Source organism: Lepidothrix coronata, unplaced genomic scaffold (genome assembly GCF_001604755.1).
Source record: "Lepidothrix coronata isolate B3197 unplaced genomic scaffold, Lepidothrix_coronata-1.0 Scaffold11, whole genome shotgun sequence".
NCBI classification, from domain to species: Eukaryota; Metazoa; Chordata; class Aves; order Passeriformes; family Pipridae; genus Lepidothrix; species Lepidothrix coronata.
Window position 1 is genome coordinate 9,595,043 of NW_016690191.1, and position 22,860 is coordinate 9,617,902.

Genomic DNA, 22,860 nt, shown 5'->3' on the forward strand with positions numbered 1-22,860 from the left:
TAGATATTGCAATTTCTCAGTTTTACTGTGGTTACAAAAAAACCACAAAAAAACCAAACCAAACCAAAAAAAAACCATACATACACAAAAAAACCCAACAAACAAACAAACAAAAAAACCAAAACAAAACCCCAACCAAACAACAGTAAGCCAGAGGACATTGTGGGATAGGGGTGGGCAGAAGTCTAGATGTTTTTGGAAAAAGAACCCCAACATCTATGACCAAATCCAATTTTTGGTGAAAGGCTATAAAAACAACCCAGACAAACAACTGAGGCCTCTCCCATGCATGATTAGTATGTCATTTCTTCACAGGCAAGAATTTTGATCATCATCTACATGGCATGTTTTAAAAAAGTCTGGGGTTTGTTACTTGCATTACAAATTTGGTAAGAGTGCAAAAAAAGATGCTATCAGCAACTCACCAGTGAGGCAATAAGCCCTGCACCCACCCAAAAAGCAACCCCTCTCCCTCAAGGACACACCACACTCAATTTCAAATATTCTGTTGTCTTAGAGGAGCCTGTAAAAACTATAAAGCTATGAATGAATGCCAGCACTGTTACTCAGGTCAGCCAATGGCCCTGATCCAGATAAATGAAGGTTAATTTGCTTTATTTTTAAATTCTATAGAAGATGACAGTCTGTGCAGTTTTCCACAGGGCTGAAAAGACCTCATGGGCCAGGAATAAAAAAAACTGCAACTGCCTGGGCAGTAATGAACTTTTAGTTCAATCTAAATCATCAAAATAGTCATTTTACATGTCTAGACCTATTTCATCTGTGCAAGTACTGAATACCTTGATGTATTGCATGCAGGTTTTGTTCCTCTTTGTTTTCATGCAATTTGAAGAACTGACAGGATCTAGCTGAGTGACATTTATGTTGTTACAGTTCAGATTTACTTTAAGATTTTAAAAAACCCCGAAACAATCAGACTAATGAAACTCATACATGTATCTTGGAAAGCACCTTTTTAAAAACTGGGCCCACTTGAACACTGAAATTTCAAATAGCATACTTGCTTGCTTACAAAATTCAAGTGTCTGCTTTCCCTCTCCCCTTGATTCAACCATCCTGCCAGGCTTGCTTTGCAGCTTTGAAGGCTACCAGAAACATCCAGCCACCAGGCACCTCACAGAACAAAACAAGTTTATGACAATCCGAGATGCAAGACACTCGTGCAAAGTGCCAAAATTAACAAGAGCAAGAATAATAACGTGTATTCATAACGTATCTGTTCAAAACAATTCTCCCTTCAAGAGGAAAAAGTGAGTTCACGGCTGACTGCGCTGCTGCTGGCACGGAGCGAGGGCAGGCACGGTGAGGCCAGCAGGCAAAAGTCTCCCTGCACAGCGCTGACCTCGAGTCACCCACTATCCCCGGCCTCCTCTCCAAGTTTATTGGCTGCACGTGTGTTTTGTAACACCCTGTACTGCGTATTCTTAGAACATGCTTTCCAGAGAACCAAGGGGACAGGGCTCACCCCTCCACGATCACCTCCAACCCAATCTCACCAGCAGCAGCAGCATCCTGCTCCTCAAGATAAACTATCAGTTCATAGAACAGTAAAGGATCCAAACCCCTACGTTCACGTGCTCTAAAGTCAGGTGACCTGTGAGTCAAGAGACAAGGCAATAAATTATTAGGAAAAACAAAACACTGCGCTAAAAATAGAGTACACAAGCAGCGTATGAAGAACAACAGTTTTTACCCAGTCAAAGCTCAAGGCCCTCCCCAGCCTCTTTTGTATCTGTACAAAAACAACTCACATAAGCAAAGACAGATAAACAAATAAAACCTAACTTTACTTCCTCCCTGATAATTTGCAAATATATATTTAATTAAAAGTACACATCAGAGGCAGAAAAAAAAGCTGAATCTTGGACCAGCAGAAGAAGTAATAATGTCCAAAGTAAATATTCAATGAAACTTCAATCAGAAGATGTCAGAATTACTTTATTTCAGGGAAAATTGCTCCAAGCTGACTTCAGCTCAGATATGCCAAAAAGTCACTATCTGCTACACATCAGCTATCAGTATAGTTCAGGCAACATTAAGGATTTGCCCACTTGTCAGGTTTAATAGATTTAATAAATTATTGTGAATGCTCAAGTTAAGCATCAGGTAAAAAAAAAAAAAGACCCTCACGAACATTCCAGAATCCATACAGATGACAATCCTACTTATTTTGTCAACCCTCTCATTACCAAAAACATTATATAGAGATTTTCTACTAGAAATCAATAAAGAAAATAAATGTTGTTACTGTCAAGTGACAACAATGCATAATTTTCTTGGAAGAAGACGATCTTTTCTTAAGAGATAACAAAGCAGTAAGCATAGAAGAGTACAGTCAAAGAAATTGAAAATTTCCATTTAGAAATATATGACTACATTGGCTATTACTGTAAACAGCTGGTTTTTTGCAATCACTTATCTTCAAGGACTAATTAAAAACACATCTGAGAAATTTTTAGCACAGAACATTTTATTCTTACCATCTGAATTAGTGGTTGATCTTGAAAGGATCAGAATCTGGCACGGGAATCCAGACAACAAGCAACCTGCCCTCTTTATCCCCAGGAAAACAGGCAAACAGGGTTCACTACCACCCTTCTTGCTGGGCTGAATCCCTAGGAAATAGCACCTAGAGAATTGCTTTCAGCATGAGTTGGTTTTCCTCTTGACTATGGAAAAACACTGTCTGAAATCCAAAGATTTTCCTCAGAGACAAATTCCAAGCTGTGATAAAGCTGGAAACAAGCCCTGCCAGTGGGGACCTCTGGGCCGGGCACAGCCCACGTGAATGCCACCCGGGCTTTGGCTAACAGATGGCAGTGCCTTATCTGTCTGCTTGGGAAGTGCCAGCAGAGCCCACAGGATTTCTCATGGAATTCGTCACCAAAAACCAGTGTGAAAAAGACACAGACCAGTTAGGGCCTCACAACCATCCAGCCTCATAAGGAAGATACGTCTGGCCGGTGTCTAACAGGAAACCCTATTTTCCTGTTGTCTCTTTTAGCTTTCAAGATCCTCCATGGCTTACCACCACTCCTGTTGTCACCCACTCACTACTGCAGTAAACTGGCCTCTGATTACTTTAATCACTAGTACTTACTCCCCCTGTATTGTCCTGCAGTGGGGAAGAACACTTGATTAAAATGACTCTGCTTTCCAGCTTCTGGGTTATGGTGATAAAGGCTTGTTAGCCTGTATGCTGGGAGCACAGTTTATCTGTCTCATCAGTATTATCCCTTTGTTTCCTCACAGTCCTCTGTTGGAAGCCATTGATTTTACATTTGATACTTGCATAAGGTCTGAGGTGAGGGTAGTCTTTTGTTCCATGCTTGTATAATACCCAGCAAAACATGATACCCAAGCGTGACTCTTAATTTGTATCACAGATAACGAATAATAATCTTCAGGAATTTGCTTCCCTTCTCTTTAAGTGCCATTATGACTGAGTTACACACCTAGAGGCTGAAGAAGTCCTTGATCCATCTAACACAGCAATATGACACACTCTGAAAACACAGTTTGAGAATATAGTGGCTTGGTACACATCTACATGAAGTACTTCCTTAATTCTATAAAGAAGCCACTGGTGTAGTGCAAGACCACAAGCAGAGAGGTACCTGACAAACACAGCAAAAGCTGGGGAAACTACAAGTTCTTAACAGCTTTGATAAAAGACTTACAAAGGGCTGTTTATGCTTTATGAGAAGTGATCTGTATTCAGTAACAGACACAGGTCTTGTTCATGACTTTCCAGATCAAAACCTGCCCTCCCATAGTTTCGGTGCCATGAAGTTTAGTCTATACCAACAATCCTTCAGGTGCCCTACCCTGAAAAGAGATATTGACACTTCAGATTGAATTTAACTGCAGTAGGTACAGAACTTGTAGAGTATCTTTGCTATAAAAACAAGAAAGAGAGCACTTGGGGTCCTTCTAGCATCCTGCTCACACAGCCAAAGGTAAGCACCTCAGCAAAAAGGGCACAGAAAAGCAGGGCTGTAGCAACAGATCTCCAGAACACTTACCCATTCTTTAACAGCTGAGCCAAAGGGGCAGAGAAGGTCCTACTCTGTCCAGCAGCAGCTTCAAGCCCCTCTGTGGCCGCTGCTACAGACTTCTACAGTCCTACAGTGACATTCCCCAACTTCCACAAGGAGGACAAATGCCTGCCTGTACATGCAAGTCAGATGAAAAGCCAGATCCACCCCACCAGCTACAGGCCCTTCCTCACCTCTCTGTACCATACCCAGGTCAAATGCACAGAGCTTCCTACCTCCTTCTCTCTTTCCCCCTTGCAATGCTATTCGAGTTAAATGAATGTTATAAGTTAAATGAAAAGGATTCAGAGAGATCTGCTCAGACTATAAGCTTTTGTATTTAAACTAATGCTTTAACTGCCAGGCACTTTAAAGTATACAGTACTTCAAACATCTTTTAGAAAGAAGTTATAGGAACTAAAATATGCAAGGCCTCTAGGAATTCATATCCACTTTCTCTTAGTTTACTTTTTCTCCTTTGGCAGCTGGTTTGCTTTGCCTTTTAAAATTTATTTTAAAGTCATAAAACCAACAAGTTATCTTCAGTTTCATAAACTTTGCTAAAACTGAAGAGAAAAAAGTGTTAGTTACCATGGCAGCAGTGAGGAGTCCCTGGGTCAGGATGTAGAGAACTTCTCTTGTTTTGTCTCATCATTTGCATCAGAAGTTCAGCCATCTGTTATTAACTATTTAACAACAGTCTTGCTTGTTAGCACTGGTGCTTGCTATTTAAGTCTCCCCACCTTCAACCCTTTTGTAAATCTCCTAATTAATGTGGAAATTCATCTGAGGGCTCAGTTATCTTTCAGGTAGGATGACCACCATTACTTCAACTTGGTCAATATTCTCCTTTCTCACCAAGGAAAAAGCATACACTTAGGCAGACACCAACCTCCAGAAGCAGCAGCTTTATTGTTAGACATCAATTTGAAAAGAATTTCATCAGACAGTAGATGATGTGGCTGAATTCCAAGACAGGCTATATCCCTCCTATTTAAGCATACTTCACTACACATGATATTCCCAAGTTCCACAGCATCTCTCAATCTTCTTTATCCCATCTGCTTGATATGACAAAAGAAAACAGTTTTGCAATTTTATTTCAAAGGATAAATAGCAGACTCAACTGTGTTGCTATCAAGTAAATATTGCCTTTTATCCTCTGAGGGAATCTGAAATATATTTATCTACTAGCTGTATACACTAAGAAAACAAAAACTTGGTTGTACATTTCCAAGCTTAGAATTTTGGAGTTAAAAATATTTTACCTTATCTTGACTTCAGTATCTTCATTCAAATCTGCATGACCTAAAACAATATACTGGCTCTTTCTGAATCTAGTCCTAGGAAAGCAGGCCAGTCTTGTTGCTCCTCACTCATCACACCCTCAGAAGAAAGTGGGAGCTTACAATGACAAAAGGGGAACAACATGGCTCTTGCTTTTACTGTTCCTAAAACTATTTCACAAAAAGAAAAAAAAAAGGTACTATTAGGAGCAAGAGGCCTTCAGCAGGAAGTCCTTGTTTCAGTCACTTCACACCCTGACATATGCTAAGAGGACTCTGTTCACAGATACAGCCGGTAAAACTCAGATCCTCAAAACCTACAAAGTGGAAGAAAAATTTGAAAAATACTTATGTGGGAATATGAAAAGAGAGTTGCAGAGCATCAGAAGGCTAATTCACACATCCAAATAACAAGACAGGATTTTCCAGGCTGGTCTTTCATTCAGATGACAAGCACACCAGCAGCCTGTTATATGCACTAGCAATTTCAGTGCAGCGTGACACGGTGCAGAGACAGCACTGGCCAAGATGCCTTCTCAGACTACAGAGATGAGAGATTTGATAGATACAACCACACAAGAGACCCAAAACAAGAACACAGTATCATTACTTCTGGGTCCAATGAGAATGATTCAACTGAACAATCTAGAAGTGCCTGAAAAGGTTTTCCTTTCAGCACGTTCAGGGAAATTGTCCATTACAGATACTCAACTTCTCCTGTGAAGGCTTGGTGAATTACATCCAGGGCATCTTTCTGGCTATAAAACCGTGTCAACTCGAGAGACTTGGTCCAATTCCAAGAAGCTATGTGAACACTGATGGCATACCTAAGCCCAAGACAAATGCAGTCATGGGGACGAACTGTTAAGCACATTTTCTACCTACATACGAGGAACCTACCAATGCCACTGAGCTGGAATTTTTTTTTTTTCCTATGGAGTAACTGAAAAACAAGAAAATGAGAAATAAACCAAAGAGTGGAAATGCACTGATAATAATAAAGCTTTTAAAGAGAATTCACAAGGAGAAGAGATAGAAACACTCAAGAATTCAATATTTTATTTTAATGGACAACACATTAAACATTGTAGTAGGCAGATTAAGTAGGAGCTGATACTTCTGTAACTTTATTACAACATTATGTTAGTTAGAAATCACACCTACAAGCTGGAAACTTCTGCAGCACTGCTGCAAGAACAGAACTAGCTATCAGGGTAATCAAAAAAGTATACAGGAAAAAAAGCACAGGACTTGTTAGGAAGTGTCCTCAGGTGAGGAATGTAGATTAAGAATTCCATTATTTTATCTGAAATACAGAAGAAGACAAAACAAAAAGCCCAGAGCAAACTATTTTCATAACATCTGACCTCTTCTACTGCAGTTTCCTTTTGTATTCCTCTTCTCTTTGTGCTACTTGATCTCCCAAAACTTTGATGTTACCAACCATTCATTGTCATCTAAGTGGTGGGTAATTTATCTTGTGGAACTTTGTCAGAACATGTTTGACCACCCAAAATCCTCCTCCTAGCTAGTGAGGCTACCTCCAGCTCCAGTAGGTTTGTTTCAGTATTTGTAGTCCAGACTATTAGAGGGTGGGGTGGAAGGAAAGTCCTAAGCTTAGCAGACCCAAAGGAGAAGCTGTACTTCTTCATGAGAAATGCAAGGAGCTCTGAGAGGTGAAACTGCCGACGGTGGAGCAGCATGAAGCTCCTCAGGTAATTTTTCCAATGCTATTAACCTTCACCTACAATGCCTGCCCTTAAGTGGTTAAACAGTAACCTGCAAAAGTAAAAAAGTTACAAAAGAGACAATATATGCTTCCCATTTGAGAAAATTCTGGGAGAGTGGCCAGGCCTGTAAAATTGTTTTTAAATTTTATTTGAGAGGATAAATGAGGACATTACAACTCTCAAGCTGTGTAAAAGACTGCACATTTTAAAATGGACACCAGAGCCTACAATGGAATTTTGAATGCATAAGACAAAAGAACATTTTTGATAGTTTTAGAATTGAACTGTGTCACACAGCACAATGCAGCTATTTACAAGTTTCCACATTATAAGTCATGTTATTAAGCCTTAGTAGTCTTCTGGTACTCCAAAGAAGAAAACATGAGATAGGGGCAAAATTGAAAGGCCTAATAGAATTTCAGCCAAGAATTTAGTTTGCCCCCCTCTTTCCTAATACATGGTAATTTTCCACATAGCAAAATGGCAGATTCACATATTTAAAATTTAATATATTCAAGTATGAAATTTCACTTTGTCCTCTCAAAAATTCCTTACTACTTTATAAAGCAATGCTTCAGTGACTCAAGGCCAATTTTCCCACACAAAATACAAGAGTACACTAGTGGAATCATTCCTCCTTCTGTGTCAGGAGGTGGACATCTCATGTCAGCAGGCTCACTTAAAACTAGAGCTCTGGTGCTTTTCAGAGAAATATCAACAAGGTCTATACACGAGATGAAAATACATGCAAGTACTTGATCCAAGCAACATTCATATTTTTAGATAACAAGTTTGCATATGAAGTAATGGATAATGCTCAGTTCTGCATTGAGTTCAGTATGCTATTTAATTAGCTTTAAACATGCCATATAGTTGAACAACCAGTAAGCTGCTAATTAAAAATACATATTTTTATTGCCCCCAAAGCTGACATATTTGCATCAGCTTCATTTGCCCCAAGACAAACAAGTAGTGGCAAAGAGCTGATAATGTTTCATGCATTGTTTCTAGCAGAAATCAAAATACTGTAATAGTTTCCTCCTGTTGGAGAAAAAAAAAATAAAAAAGAGGAGAGAGAAACTTGACCTACATAACAAGGCACAGAAGAAACTCAGTTAAGCTTCAGGGTGTTTTTGGGAGGGGGGAGAGGTGATGTTTTTTCTCCATAACAATGAAGAGTCAAACAGTTACATATGGCTAAACTAACTACAACTGTTAGCACATCTGACACTTAACTACACGTCTCACTTCTAGGGCTTAGAAGTCCTCCCCTCCTGTTCCAGGACATTTAATACTCTTGCCCTAACAATGTAGTGAATAAACCGATTTATTTTTTAGGCTGTCCATCACCTTTCTCTAAAAAGAGGTTAAAAGAAAAAAAAAAGAACAAGAAAACAAACCCCACAGCTCACAGAAATCCAGCCTTTCACAGGCTCAGTATACGGAAGGAAAGGGAGAATGTCTGGTTTGGGTTTCTAAAGGAACTGTTTACAGACTTAACCGGAGAGGCAAACTTTTAGTACAGGGTGGGTTTTAAACCACCTTCCACAGACAACCACCACCAACAGCTGCCGATTACTCTTTAGTTACACAGCTTGAACTTGTTCCACGCCCGGGAAAGCCTGTCCGGGCCGGTGCCACCGGCCCTCCAGCCTCCCCCCGCCCGTCCCCGCGCAGCCCCTGGCCCCGGGGTGGGTGACACCTCTGCGCGGGGACCCCGCGGGGCTCCCCGCCGTACACACCTTGTCGGCGCGGCCCGGCGCTCCCGCAGCGAGCCCCGCAGCGCCGGCGCGGGTGGGAGGGTGCCCACGGCATCCTCCACAAAGGAGGCAGAGTAGGGGCGCGCATAGCAACAGGCCCGGCCGCCGATTGGCCCCGCCGGGCGAGCGCCGGCCCCTCGGCCCGGCCCGGCCCCGCCCGCACGGCCGGGCAGGTGAGCGGCGGGGGCACGGCCCGCAGGGGCCGCGGGACGGGTCACCCCGCACCGCCGGAACGCTCCCGTGCCGGGAGCTGCCGTGGGTCCGTGCGCCTGGCACCATGCACGGGATGTTCCCGCACAGCACGGGTTCGAGGAGCCAGCCCGAGCTGCAGTGTGTGTGTGTGCGTGCGTGTGTGTGTGCGAGGTGATGAATATTTACATCTGGAGTGGAAAAAGCCGCCAGCCCGCCCTCCTGCCAGCCAGCGCCAGCTAACTTCCCACTGCGCTTTTTTCCACGGCTCAGCCCACTCGGGAGCGGCTCGGCTGCCTCATTCCTCTGACCCTCACGGCACACGTAGTGCCGAGGAGATCCCATCCCCAGCTCTCCTTGCACTACCGTAGTTCTTACTTCAATATTTTTAATGAGTACTTTTGAGGACTAATTTACGAGGTTGTTTCACAAGAGCAGTCTCAAAACAGCATGTACTATTCTAGCTGCAGTCTAAACATGTTGTCCACATTAAACAATTTCATCCAGTTCTTACCTATTTACAAGTACTCGAGTCAGATGACATTCACCATATTAACAGAATCATCACAAAAAACCTATCTTACTCTCAGCCTAACCTCATCACAAAACAACACTCAAACTCTTGTTCTGTAATTAGATACCATGAAACTACGAGAAGTCCAGATCAAACCAGACTTCACAACCAACCACATTCAAAATCCAGTACCACTCACTAACCCATTCCAGAGCATGGAAAACATGCCACTTCACAGAATGACTTTTCCCCACTCACATTTTATACAACAGTATCATTTAGCTGTGGTTACAAGAAAACATAGTCTATACAAGATTTCTAAGTAGAAATTTTATCTGAGGAAGGTCGGATACCTTTTAATAGTTGGCCCATTTAAAGATCGCAGAGACAGATACTGCCTTACAGAAAGTTATATGCAAAACATACCATTTCATTAGTCACTGACATTCAAGCTTCCTGTATATTTTATCTCAGTTTGCTTTCCAAGTATTTTTCTTTCACGGAACATTTACTTCTACAAAAACACCGGACTTTACACAGTTGTCTGAAAAAGCGATTTTAAGTTTTCTTATTCAAGCAACTACCTAGCTCTTGAGAAAAGTATTCAGACGATTTTCTATGAAACAGTTATTGAATATCTACAGGAGGAATGGGAGGGGCAAGAGGAATATTTACCATGCTGATAAAAACAGTATGTTTCAAAGTTTTGCTAACAAGAGGCAGAAGCAACAACACCCAAGTCAATTCCCACAGGGACCAGCAGAGACAGCATTCAGGAACCACCAGTTGTTTTTACAGGCCAACTAACAATGCTTTAGTGATCAGCAGCTGCCTCTGGATGACAGGCATACCTACACACTATACTGCTCCAGAACAGTCTCCCCACATTGGGCTACTGGAGTGCAACTGCAAAGATCCTTTTCACACCAGATATTCTTCAAATACAGTAAAAGTAGGACAGCACGTTGACAGCTTTTAAGTCCTAAATCAGCCATAGGTACACAGAGCTGAGCTCTGTGCCTGTGGAAGAACACCCCAGAAATGAATGCATCTGGCCTAATAAAATGCTAAATTTAGAAAGTGCAATATTAAAAATTCCACCAAAAAGCTCCATCTCGAAGCAGGCTACTCATTTATCAGCTGGATCTCTTACTCTTCCACAGATTTCAGAGGCACAAGGTATTTAACATGACTGAACATAAGAGAATACAGTAGCACATAGAGATATACACAGGACTTTATCCTAAGCTGCAGATTTCATCATCATAAAGTCACTGCACTTAAAGTACTATTTGCAGTTTTAATACTGCGCAAAATGATGAGAAATTATTAAGATAAACAGATTGTCTTTTGACCCACCTTCTGCCATAAACAGGATAACACTTCTAAAAATAAAAAAGATGATATCTTCATAACAATGGATTTTATCCCAAGACAAACTTTGGAAGTAAGCAGTCCTACACATCTCACAAAGCAGGAAATCAGAGCCAAATGAGTTTCATCTCGGTATCAACTGAACTACACATTGATTCAGCAGCACTTGCCAGTAGACATAATTGGCATCATGCCTACATTACAAAAACCACCCAATTTCAGCCTTTGGAGGGCCATGCCAAAGCACAGGATGTCCAGTAACGAGCCAGTTCATAAAAACACTCTCTTTCAGATTCCAGCCCTGTCTTGTGCAGGAAAAGCAAGGTGTACATGTGACCCCTAAGGAGCAAAGCCTAAGTGACTTCAAGGCACCTTATGCTTACACAGCCTAGTTGTAGAGACAAGCTAAAAATAAAAATACACTTCTACTAACACATCCCTTCCATGAAACAAACATTTTGGATTGAGTTATTAATTTGCAGAACACAAAACCAGCAAGAGGTCTCATGTAGACGGCCTATTCCCTTTCTCCCACTGCAGACCCACAGATGCTCAACTGCTCAGAACAAAGCTGAAGTCAGTTCTTGATGCTTGCAATGCATATTAAAGAGATGATTAGATATACCACTCACATTCTTAATTTATGTCTATTTTCCTTTTACTGATGTTTAAACGCAAGATTTCTTGAGCAAGAAAAACTACACAGCACACCTAGAGAAGCTGAAAGCATCAGATGCTAATAGTTCCACTATGATTTTAAAACAAACAAAAAATTTTAAAAATCAGTGCATATCATAAAGCTGCTCAAAATTTCATAGTAGAAACTAAACCAAGAATGAATAACACCAGCTTATAAAAAGTGTCCTAAAACATTTATAAAATGCCATTACATATTCTCAACATGAAGATGGGATGAAAGAACATACAATGCACATCAAGCATCTTCACTTTTCTGCTAGTGGATCCAAAACACTTTCTCATAGAAACTTGTTAATTCAGTGAGGCTATAATAGGAAACATCCAAAAGCAGTACAATAACAGCCAGTTATTGCTGTCTTAAGCTAAGTGAACTTAACCCCTCAATGTAAGGTGAGGCAGGTGTGTATTCTAGGAGTTTGATATCAATCTTTGCCTTCAAACTTTTCTAGTATTACCAGCTATTCCTCCCATTTCACGCACATAAACATGGTTTCATTCCTTCACTTTTTAACAGCATGCAGACTCCTAAAGGGGGTCCTCCACACCCTGCCTGTGCCATCCTGGAGTAAGTAGTTACACTGTGAGTATTGCTGTTAGTATAGTTATGGTAGTATCACCCAGCTCCCTCCTCCAATTCTAGCCCTCCAGACACTTTGTTTCTCATGGCTTCTCCACAGTAAACAAAACTTCTTTGGCCATTCAAACAGCATGTGCTTCAAAAGGAAGGCCCTGCTTCCCCCCCCAAAATAAAAAAAACCAAAATCATACTTTTCAGTAAAATGCAACTGAAATGGGGAAACTTGCATAGAAAATATGCCTGAAGACTTATTTTTAAAGAATTTTACAGCAGAGAAAAAAGAATTTACCTTTCAGCAGCGTCCGTGTTGATATCCCTCTCTTTGACCTACTTGTACATTCCTAGTCCATGCTGATCTTGACAATTTTGTCCCTGTTCAGTTCCTACCAGTACAAAACTCCTCCTCTTTAACTCCACATCACTGTAATATTTACTAAAGTTGTTCTCTTCTTGATGCACCTATTCTCTTCCCCCTACTCTCAGATACAACTACTTAATCAAAATCAAAAGCTCAAATGAAAAAAGAGCAAGTAAATAGGAGTCTTACTGGGCTGTGTTTTAAAGATTAAGATCTAACATGAGAAGGAAATGCACCAATACTTGTGGCTTTCAAGAAGTCTGCACGGAAAAAAAAGCATTAGCCCAACATACCAAAACTTCACTCTGCTAACACAGAAGCTATGCCTTCAGTAAGTAGTCACCATAGACATTTACACAGATATTGCTCTTACGCACCCTCTCTGCCCCCCTAAGTCTGCAAACAAAGCCTTCTATCAAACTTGCTGCCCCGCCTGGACGGGTGAGTTTGAGCCATGGTTTGTTTCACTTGTATGCTGGGCTGCTGCCCTGGCAGGGAATCAAGGAGAACAATACCTGGCAGGGGAGAAGGGCTTCCCATCGCTCTGAAAAAAGAGCGTGCTGACCACAGCAGCTCTTCCTGCACCTCTTCTTCTCCTTCCCTTGTCCCTCAGAAGAAACCAGCTACCACCCTACCACCTCCCACTGAGGTACTGACTGTACTGAGGACATGGGATAATACTTGCCATCTTCAACTCTACCAAAATTCTCTCTTTCTGCCCTTCCCTCTCCCATTACACCCAACAACAAGACGATACTAGCACAGCACCCTGAGAAAGAAGCTTAATTTGTTGCAGCACAGAGAAGTGTGAAATATGCCCTAGAAATCCTGAAGGCTCATCAGTGGGCAAAAGGAATCCCTGCATATATAGCAAGCACCATTAAGAGGTTAAACCAGCACAAGCAGTCACCTGCTTATGGACTGACTAAAGTAGTTCACAATCCAAAATGGACTTACTTACCAACCTGGTTCCCAGGGATCTTAATGGGAAAAAAAAATCACTAACTCGTGTAATGTAAAACAGATGACATGGTTCATAGGCAACCAGAGAGTCCTTATTTCAGACACATTCTCTTTTTTTATACCTCCGAAGAAAAATCAACTTGTTTTTTTTCCCTAGGAGAAGCAACAGTTTCGGGAAATGCATTGATCATTGCTAAGAGGGAAGTCTAAGTGCCCCACAGTTACTGGGTCCTACATACCTGGACAGAGAGAGATTGCATGCCTGCCCACAAAAAGAAAAGTAGTCAAATCAAAACAAATGTATACGAGGGGAGAAAAACTCTCCTTAGTGCTCTTAAACAAAGTTGTTCAGAAGATTTCTCAGTAAGACTACTTTGTTTACCTTTATTCATTACAAGGATTCTTACAATCAGCACAGACATGAAAGTATCCTTAGTATTTCATGTCATGGAGTGCTTCCTTCCCGGTGTGTTCAGCTGCCTCCATTGATTCACACTCAGCTCTCCCCTCCAAATTATCCCCAAGAACATCCTCATACTATCCTATTACGTCTCTGCATTTTGAGTTAAGGTAATGTAGTAATAGTATCCCAGATAGCAACTTTAAATAGCTCTGGTCCCAAAGCTAGCATTAAAAATCACTAGCCAAAAGAACCAGTTAGGCCCATTTAACAAGGAAAAAATGTATTAATACAAGTGAGTTAGATTTGATTTGGTCAGAAGAATTCTGAATTGTTAAGAAAAGCTGGGGAATTTTCATGATTTACAACTCAACTATACTGTTTACAAGTAGCCTTTACAAAAAAAATCTCTCCTCCAATCCCAGTACAGTTATGCATGGAGAGCAAGAATAGCTCACATGGCTTTGGCCACGTGCCTGTAGCTATAGTCAGAAAAAGGAATATGTAATGCAAGTGAAGTCTTCCAAAGTCTAACTACCTATGCAGGTCCAAGAGGTACTCTTCTGTATTTGCATTCATCCTTAATTGCCTACTTATACACAGAGTTTCAGTACTAGGTAGTACAAAGGTAACCATGCAATTGTACATGCACTTCTAAAACAATTTTAACTTAAAAACTGGCTTCTGCCTAAACATTAAATATAAATGACCTGCAAAGACTGAACAATTTACTATCTCCTTGAAAGACAATGATGTGGGACAGTGAAAAATCTAAAAAACTTGGTTTATCAAGTATCATGTCAGAATGGAGATACCAATTACAGCCATATTTACAGTTAAACTGCAAGACCTTACTGACTAAAAGAATACAGTAACTGTTGGACTGTTATCCTCAACTTGTTGCTGAGAAGATAAAGGGCTATGGCTATTTCACCGCCTGTAAACAGCTGCTATTAGTAGAAGTTTGTCAAAATAACAAGGAAACATATTGTAAACAGGGAGGCAGATAGAGCAAGTTCTTTTAACAAATGTCATATAGCTGGTTTGTTCTCATCAGTTACTCTGTTTTCACAGGAGATTTCTAATTTTAATAAGCAGGATTTCATTTGGCAACAAACTCTTGTCTCTCACGAGAATCTGTATTTATAAATGTTAGCTTATTTTTAAAAACATTTAGGAGCTGGCAGACCTCAGATCCAATAATAGTTTCAGCACTGCCCTTAACAATAAAGTCCAATCTAATACACTTCGGTCCAGGGATCTGAGCTGGCACGCCAAAGTTTCTCACTTCAGCAAGTAAAGAATATGGTCAGAAGGGTCAGTTTATACAGCCCAGGCCTATGGGCTTGGCATACCCACAAGCCCCAAAATATCCACCTAAATGCCACTCCAGTAGCGTCTGTTGTAGCAACAAGAGCCCCTCTGAAGGCAAGTATGGACAACACCAGGCAAACAAAAACGGCCAAGTTGTTACCAGTGTGGTCCTCTCTGAAAAACAGGTATGCCATGAAGAACTCTCACTGTTGAACAGCGATGAAAGCACCCTTCCAACCCAAGAAATACTTCTACAACAGGAGGTCTTGCCTTACTGTCAATAGTGAGGCACAAGTTGCAGAACAGGTCGGAAAACTAACATAAGCAGGGGTTTCAAACTAAAACTTGGAATTTTCCATTCTACAAATTAATATACTTTGATTTTTTTTTTTTTTAGGGGGGTGCCTAACTTTTTTAAAAAGTTAAGCACCTAAAAGCTAAGAATTCTTCTGAGTGAAATTTTTGAGGTAGAAGTTTAATAAAAGAGTTGATATTGTCGTTTCTTGGGTGCAAGGACAGAGTTGTACTGAAAGCATCAAGACTCCACCCTCAATGAAAAAAAAAAGGCTTATGTTCCTGTTCACTCATACACTGCATCTATATATTATATGTTATCAGGGCAAATCTGCTCTCCCCAAAGATTAGAGCTCGATGGCTTCACACCTTATAAATGGAATCTGAGCGCAATATCCTGACCACCTGTCCGTTTGGTTGGGCTGGTTGGGTTTTTTCATCCTAAATAGTTTCAGCTTTTCTTTCTTTCGGAGAATAAGATGGGTTTATTTGAAAGTAATCCACAAGTAATCCACATAGGAAAAGCAGAGCCCCCCAGCCCTTCCTGCCTGTCAGAGGGAGCCTCCCTCCCCTCACACCCCTTCCCGCACGTGCAGAGCGTGTTTGCCCACACGGCTCCCCCCGGGCCAGGCAGCAGCGTCACCTCCAGCTCATTAGCACCCAACCTGCACTTACCTGTGGCAACCAAGCCCGAAGCATTGCCCAAACACTTTTGGAGTGACAACTCCACTAAGCAGGAAGCAGCTCATTTCCAGTTTATTACTTTGTTTACTGGCTACACCATTCCACCATGGAAAAGTTTAAGTGCTTTGTGACATTTCACTGAGAAGATACTATAAAATTAAAGTGTCTGTATCACAGTGCAATACAGAACACTAAAATAACATTCATTCTCTTTCAATATATATTTTCACTTCCTAATCTGCATACTCTGTAGCACATTATCTTTGCTAAAAAGTTTTCCACAAAATCTTCCACAATTAATATAGAGCATAAAACTAACTCTTGCTTTTAGAAACAAGGGCCTTATCCAGATCTCCTAACTTAACAACCAACTCCTCAACTGAACACATTGGTTCAACTCATTTTCCCTCAAACTCATGCTTCCTCACCCCTCCTCCTAAGAACCTGAAGAAAAGCATTCCATCAACTGTCCATCTCCATTAATCTTTCCTCCACCTTACCCCACAGATACATCCAGGAATCCCTCAGCTATGTTTCCAACAGGAGGTAGTAAATAGACTTTTGCTGAAACAAGAGTTAGCTTTTTCCACACCAAATCACCAAGTAACGTGGAAGAAAGTCCCTTAACCCAGTTACTACAAACAGACCCAGAGGCACATATCGGAGTTTGACTTGCAAAGAAGGAAGGAGAGGAGAAGAAGCAATCTTCAGACTGATTGTTCCTCTCTTGTAGACAGAAGGCCATTTCTGTAAATTAGGATAATCACAAGGAGGGAATTAATGCTTCAAAAAGTAAGAGACAACTGCTTTTTGCTTAAATTGTGAGTGAAAACAAAATAGTCTCCATACAGAGGACACACAATAAGGAATAAACAAAGCAAGGTAATAAAAATGTAAGAAAAGACTAGAATAAGGTGATAAAAACCAGCCAGAATGCATTTAGAGACAAACAAGCCTGTCTTCCTCAACTGATCATTCATGCAGTGAGGGGGAGGGAGGAAAAAGGAGCAGTAACTTTGAGCTATTTAGACTATAGTAGGACTTTTGATGTCTTGTAACATTCCCACAGTAAAATATGACTATACTGTAGATTCATTTAAACCACAAGATTTTTTCCAGTTGTGCACCAAGTGTACTCTGAGAGTACATAACAAGCCTTCTGAGTTTGGCAGCAAGCTATCACCCTGACATTATGCAATGTTTTCATTAACTCTGATGGTGAAACAGTGTGTTTATACAGTTTATGAACAAAGCCGAGCTGGAAGAGTTTGCAAGCCCTCTGCTACGAAGTCTAGTTCTGTCTTCCAAACTCAATAAACTGGTGAAGCGATCAGAAGTCATCAGAACGAAGTTCAATAGAAGCAAGAGCAAAGCTCCGTACTTGAGAAAGGAAACAGCAGTCCAAATATGCAGTGCGAAGCAGCTGACTAGGCAGCTGTACTGCAGAAACTAAATCGTGGTGATATCATGGATCAAAGCCAGGTAACCTGATATGTTGTTACTGCAGAAAGACAAAAAAACACCCCAAAACTCAAATGTCACTCCAAAAACACTGTATGTAAGAAAGGGAGATAAATCACTCTTCTCCCTGGCACCAGTGAAGCCTCAACTGAAGCAACGTGACCACTGTATTTTAAGATGCTTCAATACTTTGCCTTGAGAATGGCAGCACAGGAAAGGTAAAGCCAAGCAGCTGCCATCAGCATTTTAGTTACTGCACTTCCTAGACACAGTACAGAGGTAGTTATGAGAATGTGCTCATGACTGTCTGTCCACACTCACACCTCACCTGATGGGTAAGATCTGAGTGATGCTCATGAGATACATCCTGGGAATGCCCCGTGCCTTTGAATGCCAAAGGAATAAGTCCTCATTTTTACCTGCACTTTCAAACCCCTCTTCCTGCTCTTCCTCAACTGCAAAACTGCTCCACAGGTTTGCTATGCAGAACTCCACGTTGCATCTCCTCCGTACTGCTCTCACATATTACATGTTTATATCTGCAATTTTCAAACTTTCCTTACTACAAAGGCAGGTAAGTACCTTAGGGCCAAATTCCCATGTTTTCTTCATTTCTCCTCATCCCTTTCACCTCCTTAAATTTAAACATTCTATAACACTTCCCACTGATAAAAAGTGGTTGCATATTTAGATCTCCTCTTTCTTCTCTTGAACCACCCATCTTTGCTGGGGATAACAAGAATCTTATTGGTAGTATGACAAAGGCTAAACCATACCTCTCCCAACATGCCTGGGCATTACAACCTAAAGTGTAGTGCTGAGCTTAATTCTAACAACACAAGTTGCATCCCTCTGCTCCAAACTGATTCTGACATAATTATTTATAAGAATGACAAACCCCAAAACATCACAAGTCTTTTTAAGTCTGTTTCTTTATGCTTCACTTGGTCTGTGAATTTACACTCTTCTGGGGATTTTGAGGATCTGTAGAGAAGTGACAAACTGAGTGCTCTGCTTCTCCTCTGTCCTTTGCTGTTAATTTGCGACGATTGGAAGCAGGTGACTGCACACTTGACTGCTTGTATCCTGTGGTACAGCTGCTATGCAGAAATCAGCACATGTAAACATTTCCATGATTCGTGCCTCCTAAGAGCCTCTGTGGGCCGCATGTGGCATTTAGGCAGCACTTTCACAACCCCCTTTGTGCATGGTATTGCTCTATTACATTAGCCCACAGTTAAGCTAAAGGGATCTACTGAAATGGCTGGAGATACCCTTCAATGTTTAGCAAAACCCATGGTTTATTTCAAGATTTTTGGTAATTATCTTAAAAGGATTTCAAGACATTACTTCCGAAGGATTTTACCTAGTTCGTGGTAAACATTTTTGAATGGATAAGAATCACAATTTATTAACTGCCAGCTGGGGGGGAGGAGGGGAAACCACAAAAAAAATACCCCGGCAACCTTTCTGTTGGTTCCCTCTACACCAGACTGGTTAAAAAAAGGCATCTGATCACTTATCATCCACCAACTAAAAATGTCCTCAATGTTCTAACTTCAGCCTAAAAATTAAAGAAAGTAATAGACAAAGGTCATACAGATGTTCTGAATGCTAGAGCAGATAGTTTTAAAGCTGTAAATATTGAACTTGGGTTTTTACCTGTCTATTTTGAAATTTAATTTAGCCTTGACAGTAAACAGTTTTTAAATTTTAGGGTCTAGTATTAAAATCTAAAGAGGTTCTAAAAACAACCATCCTTGCTGCAATCGATCGTGTGAAGGTTTAAGCAGTTGAGAAACAAGAAGGAAAGCAATGAGGAAAGCCCATTTCAAATCCTTAGTACTTAAATTCCAATAATTTATGATCATTTCTGTACTATCTGTGCTATCATCACACCATATAATCCTTGCAGCATATACTGACAAGAAATTCACCTAAGCGTGGTCATTTATGTGGTGTCGCTATTAGCAAACATGTCATTAACAAACCTAATTAACATGTGTATGTCATGTAAGTGTTAGTATTTCATACATGGATATCTGAGCTATATTAAAGTGTTTCTCAAAACACCAAAGTGATTCTAACACAAATAGAATGTGTTTTTAAACTGAAAGCAACTAGGTAAACAATAGAATCATCAAAACTTTCAGAAAGACGGATCATTGTTTTTAATTAACAGTACGATGAGCACTCATAAGATTTGCTTAAAAAAATAGTCTTGCTCTAACTAAGAGGAATCAATAATCACTGTTCCTGTGGATCAAAATAGAAGTCATGACATATTTCCAACTCTAGGGGCATCAGCAGCTGTTGCTATACGGCAAAAGAGCTCAAGTATTATAAACATATACGCAGACTGTCGACTTTATTTTTCTGTAAAACCAGATGTCAGTAATCCAGATGTGATGTAACCAAATGATCGTGAAAAATTTATATTTCACCATGCCTGTTATGATATATCTCCATTAAAACTGGGGAGGGGGGGGGAAAGCACTGTCAGTTTATAAAACAAGATAGATATAAGTTATGGTTATTTTCAGGGTGTTTTTCGGCTATATTTGGACATTTCTGTAGATCTGCTGGCATTGTCTCCCGATGCCCGATTTGCCTTTGACCGACTCTCGGCTCAGCACTGCGGGTCTGTGCTAACGAGCCGGCTGTGTCTGACACACAAACTGCAGCATTCCCACAGCTAAAGCAGTTCGCTACGGCTCTTGTCTCCCTTCCAACCAGCCAAGACAATGGAAAACCGAAGGGCAGGCAGGACATGGGGCTGTAACCCCCTTCGAGGGGCACCTTCCGCATCCCACTCCCACTGGCATTTCCCGAGTTGAGCCCGAGTACCTGGATTCTTTCCCAGCCCTCAAAACGACAGGGCAGGGGGATAAGGAAACAGAGCGATAACACCGAAACAAAACACCGGGCTACTTCTAATCCTTGAGACAAAAAACAAACAAACAAAAAAAAGAAATATACTGATAAGCCGTTTACCTCGTTCCGGCTTCATCTTCCCTGCTGCCTCGGCGAGGTCTGGCAGGGCCGGGGTGCTGTGTCCCCGCGGGGCCGGGCTGTGGCTGCCCGGGCCGGCGGTGCGAACTGTGCTGCGGGAGGGGGGACAGCGGGCGGGAGGCGGCCCCGCCACGGCAGCTGGGCCCGCCCGGCCGGGGGAGGCTGCGCGCCGGCGGCCTCTGCCCGCGCCCGGCCAGGGTGTCCTTCCGTGACACGGCGCCGCGCGGGGCTATTTATAACCTGCCGGGGAAAAAAATCCCACAACAGACCTCGGCTCACCCCCGGCCGCGCCGGCTCTGAGTCACCGCGGCCCCGGGCGACGGCAGCCCCTGCCGGAGTCCCCTCCCTCCCCGCCCGCCCCGAGGAAGGCAGCGAGCGGCCCCCCGCCCGCCCCGTCGGGGCCGCGGCCCCCGCCCCGTCACGGGCCGTGGGCTGGCGGCGGGGGGCGGCGCGGTTCTTCCATCCCCGGCCCCGCCGCTGCCGCCCGGGCTGCCGGGCCGTGCCCCCGCGCTGCGCCCCGGTCAGACAGCCCGCCCCGCCCGCCCAGAGCCGCTCTCCATGGCTCTGCCTCCGGCCCTGCCTCCGCCTCCGCCTCCGCCTCCTCCTCCTCCTCCTTCTCGCTGACTAACTCCCCTCCTTTCCGCCAGGCACTCTCCGCCTCCCACCGCGCGGGGCACACACATCACAGCCCGGCGGCGGGCAAGGCACGGCTGGGCTGAGCTGGGCTGCTCGGCCAGGGCCACCCGCCCGGCCCGGCCGCCGAAAGGGGGTAACACAGACCCCGCTGCGCGCCCGCCCCGCGCCGCGCTCATCCCGCCCCGGGGCGGGCCCGCCCGGCCCCCGCCCGCCACACGTGCCCACGGCGGCCAATGCCCCGCGCCCGCCGGGCAGCGCCGTTGTCACGGCAACGGAGTGCGGCCCCGCCGCGGCTCGGCCCGGCCCGGGAGCGCCCCGTGCCCTGCGCTCAGAAAGCGGTGCTGGGTCTGTCGGTTCACCCAAGCAGCCTCCTCCCGTCCCCCCTAACGCGACCCCCCCGCCAAGTGCTTTGGCAGTCTCGCCCCGTGGAGGGGAGCGCCCCTCACTCACCCAGCTCCTCACCCGCACCTCTCCGGCACCGCCGTCAGCCGCTGCCCGGCTCCTGCTCTCCGCCCCGCACAGCTACACTGTGTGTCCTGCCACGCTGGCCCTCCGTGTGCCCGCGGGAGCCCGCGCCCATGGCCGCAGGGGTTTATATGCGCGCGTATATCGGCGATTGCAGGTGTGAAGTGCCCGATCCGCACGGGAGGCCGATGCCCCGCCCGCTCACAGCCGCTGGCGGACCGGGGAGAAGGGCTGTGAGCGTCCCTGGCCCCGGGGCAGCCCCTGCCCGCCCTGCCCGGCAGCGCCGTGCTCGGCGCTCACTTCACACTGATAACTAAACTGTGCGGAGGAACAATGGAGTCAGCCGGGCTGCAGTTACACAACCGCCTTAATCCGGCAGAAATTCAGGTTTCACCGAAACGTCAGGCCTGCGCGGCTGCCTGGCAAAGCAGGGCAGGGCCGGGGCTGCTGGGTGCGGATCTCTCCCACCGTCGGTGCCCCGCGCCCCTCCACCGCAGCAGGAGCACTCCTGATGCACCACGAGCAAGCTGCCGTGCTGATGGGGATCCCTATTTCAGCAAGGGCCCACATGTAGGCCGGCTAAAGTGGCCTCTAGACAGCAGAAGGAACTGCCTGAGACGGGAAGTTGTACTGCCAAAGAGCTGGAGTGTTCACGGCTCGCCTGGAGACGGTGGCACGGCCAGCTCTGTTAGTTGAATTCGGACTCGGTCAGAAAGACAGGTGATCAAGGCGTCTCGTGCTTTAATGTGGTCCCCTAGTCGGGACACAGACACTGCCACACCTCCGGTCGTTACGCTGGCAATTCCCTCCACTGTGACTGTTGTTTACAAACATCGCCATCTTATAACCTTGAGCCCTATGGGAGGCACTCACTCCCTACAACAGGGTAATTTATAAATACATGTATCTTCTGCCCCCTGTGCATGGACTAATCAACTCCCCATCCTCCCCTGTGTGCCAGGATCCCTGCAGGTGTGGATACATATAGGCTCTGTGTAGCCACTCTTTCTCACAGCTAGCTGAGCAGCCACTGAAAGCTATTGCAAAGATTGTAAAATTCCACAACAACTCAATTCTACGCTTTTC

General features: G+C 43.6%; 1 protein-coding gene across 1 annotated transcript in view; it reads right to left on the reverse strand.

The window, feature by feature from the left end:
• Positions 1 to 20,779, reverse strand: part of FAM214A (family with sequence similarity 214 member A) — a 48,601-nt gene extending 27,822 nt beyond the window's left edge. The window contains exon 1 of the mRNA XM_017805038.1: positions 20,656 to 20,779. Within this exon, the coding sequence (XP_017660527.1) occupies positions 20,656 to 20,671 (16 nt within the window). The 5' untranslated portion in view covers positions 20,672 to 20,779. The remainder of the gene's footprint in view (positions 1 to 20,655) is intronic.
• Positions 20,780 to 22,860: the final 2,081 nt, after the last annotated feature.